Source organism: Anneissia japonica, unplaced genomic scaffold, assembly GCF_011630105.1.
Source record: "Anneissia japonica isolate Jap-2015-1 unplaced genomic scaffold, ASM1163010v1 scaffold287611_len363355_cov233, whole genome shotgun sequence".
Lineage (NCBI taxonomy): Eukaryota > Metazoa > Echinodermata > Crinoidea > Comatulida > Comatulidae > Anneissia > Anneissia japonica.
The window spans coordinates 364,415-367,322 of NW_022732785.1; the positions used below are offsets into that span (position 1 = coordinate 364,415).

Below are 2,908 nucleotides of genomic sequence, written 5' to 3' on the forward strand. Positions count from 1 at the left end.
AAAAAAAAAAACATTCTGAAGAGGCCTTTATGAACAACATGTCTACACTACCTAGCCATCCTCTATTCTTTAATCCTAAATCAGCCACTGCTCAAGCTGTAAGCAAATTTTAAAAGTTATTTATTATTTTTTTTATTTTTAAAATTATTTTTTTAATTGTTCTTATTTTCATCTTCTACATCACGATTTGCGACGAGTAACTGGTTTGGCTTGTCTTTGCCACAAATTATTAAAACACTCAAAATTTATGTAATAATATAAGTTATTAGTATTATTACTAATATTACTATGTTTATACAGTAGAGATTTCTCCAAAATACAAATTTCACCAACATATTATATTCTTATCTAATAGCAGCAATTAAATGACATACACACATATTTATACAAATTTGAATGACGTTTACTCCACTATATATCTTGTATAACCTGTTTAAACTACCTAGCCACCACCCCTACCCCCATTCATTAATTCTAGAAAAATATTTGTTCTATATAGAGAAAATATACATTACCATGCCCAAGTCAAATACTAAAAATGATAACAACTTTAAACAGACAATAACAAGATACAATTAATTAAGGCATTATCATAATACAGTATATCAAGAGAGTAAAAATTTATACAAAAATGAAGATTCCAGTTAAAATTTTAAATTACTGAAATTCAGATAAAAAAATTTAAAAATTACTAAAAAGATTCCAGTTAAACTTTAAAAATACAGTAGTAAAATTCATATTAAAATGAATAGGCCAAGTAAAATACTGTATGTAACCTCACCATACTTCAGCATCATCATCCACACCATCACCATAGCAACCATTAGAAGCAGCAGCATCATTAAAGCAAGATGATCATCATCATTAAATAATTAAACACACTCACAATTTATAAAATAATATAAATAATAATTAGTATTATTTTATTATGTTTATAATAATTATCTTTATGGATATCGCAAAAACACAAATTACACAATTAAACATGTTGTATTTCTTATCTAATAGCAGTAATCATGTGACAAACATACATATTTATACAAATTTGAATGATACTATTTACTCCACTATATATCTTGTATTTTACCTTATTCTTTATACTGGAATCAGCCCCTGCATCCAAAAGAAGTCTTGCAATGTCCAGGTGAACACTGAATTGATGATTATATTTTAACAGCCAATGAAGTGGAGTCTCTTGCTTCTGTAACACATTGTAAACAAAGAGAATGAATAAATAAATGACAGATCACACTATATGGTCATTTTAATCAACATCCAAAGGAAATGACTTTCTTAGCCTGTTTTCTTTCTTTTGCTTTCTTTTTCTTATTTTATATTTTTGGAATTTTAATGTTTGCTGTTTAAAATTGTATGATTAATTTATAGATTGGCTATATTTTTATATACTTTTTATATTTTTGTATTTAAGTGGGCCCCTGAACATCAGATTTACTCTGTAAGGGTCGCCCACTCAAAACATGGTTTAATTAAATAAATAAAATTCTTATTTTGTAAACATTATAATATAAAATACTAGTGCACATTTATACAATATTAACTGAATGAGTGGGAAGGGATACAATCAAAAGCAATTTTTTATGCATTATTCTCTCTCCCCCTGGTCATCACATTTAAGCATGTATTTATTTTATTTTTATTCAGTTACTTTAATTATTTATGTTTTGTATTATGTAGTGCAAATTGCAATATTTTTGTAGGAATTTGTTTTATATGAATTGAAATAAAAGTAATTTAACATTAACATTCAATGACTATAAATCAATATATAACTAGACCAATTGTGATACAAATAATGTAAAATACCGTTAATTTAAGCATTCATATTTGGTAGGGTATGTATGCAGGTCACTAGGACCTTCGTGGAATGTCCCTACCAGCAATGCATACAGTACTTCAGTAGGGCAGGGGTATGCTGGTCATTAGGACATTATTGGAGTGATGTTCTAGTAGACAGTATTATTACATTGTCACTTGTTTTCTGTCATGATTTATTTTTGTCATGTAAAATATGTTGTGTGGATATGGTCCTATGTTGTGTTGGATCAGAAAAGCTTAAAGCTTTAGAAGCAAACATTTTAAATAATAATAATAATAACAATAACAATAATAATAATAATAATAATAATAATAATAATAATAATAATATAATAATAATAATATTAATAATATTTAATAATAATAATAATAATAATAATAATAATAATAATTTATTTTTTAACCATAGAAAATTGAACAGTAAAATTTAAATAAAAAATATTAATGCTGTTCTTCTTTAAACTAAAATCACAACATTGAGAACAATACGAAAAAGGCAATTTATAAAATAGAACCAGATTATTAACATAAGAAAAATTAGCAAATATGGATTAATATTGCCTGGCCTAGTAGTAGGCCTAGGATGCTAGCCCTGACCTCCTGCATTTCAATACTAAACCAGAACCCTGCGGGTGTGTACGTTCCTTTGTACGTAAACGTAGTTTAGAGGGATATGTAGTCCAGTAATGGTTTTTACGTATACCTACACCCCCATACAGGTCCGTCCATCAAATGCTGTATATTTACATACCTGCCAACATTTGAATATCAAAAATAGGGACGCTATTCATTGGTGACAAAAAATTAAGATGGCAATTATACATCCTATCTTGTACAGTTGCTTCAAACAAAACAAGAGTTACTTAATTTCAAGTGTACTGTTTATTTACCTCACAACCAAGAAAAAATATTTAAGTTACATTTAATCAGTAGGCTTACAGACTTCACCATGAAGGGCATGGTATGTTGCTTGTTTCGCTGGATCTCATTGGAGTCATAACGTCAATATTTATTCGAATGACACTTATAATCTCTGTTCAACATTTCCAGCTTGTGTGTCATTAAAGCACTT

General features: G+C 27.7%; 1 protein-coding gene across 2 annotated transcripts in view; it reads right to left on the minus strand.

The window, feature by feature from the left end:
- The window catches only part of LOC117115793, a 13,604-nt gene that overhangs the window by 4,862 nt on the left and 5,834 nt on the right, over nt 1–2,908 (minus strand). For both annotated transcript variants that reach the window (XM_033259724.1, XM_033259723.1), the window contains exon 4: nt 1,088–1,201. In XM_033259724.1, coding sequence (XP_033115615.1) covers nt 1,088–1,201 — 114 coding nt within the window. The remainder of the gene's footprint in view (nt 1–1,087; nt 1,202–2,908) is intronic.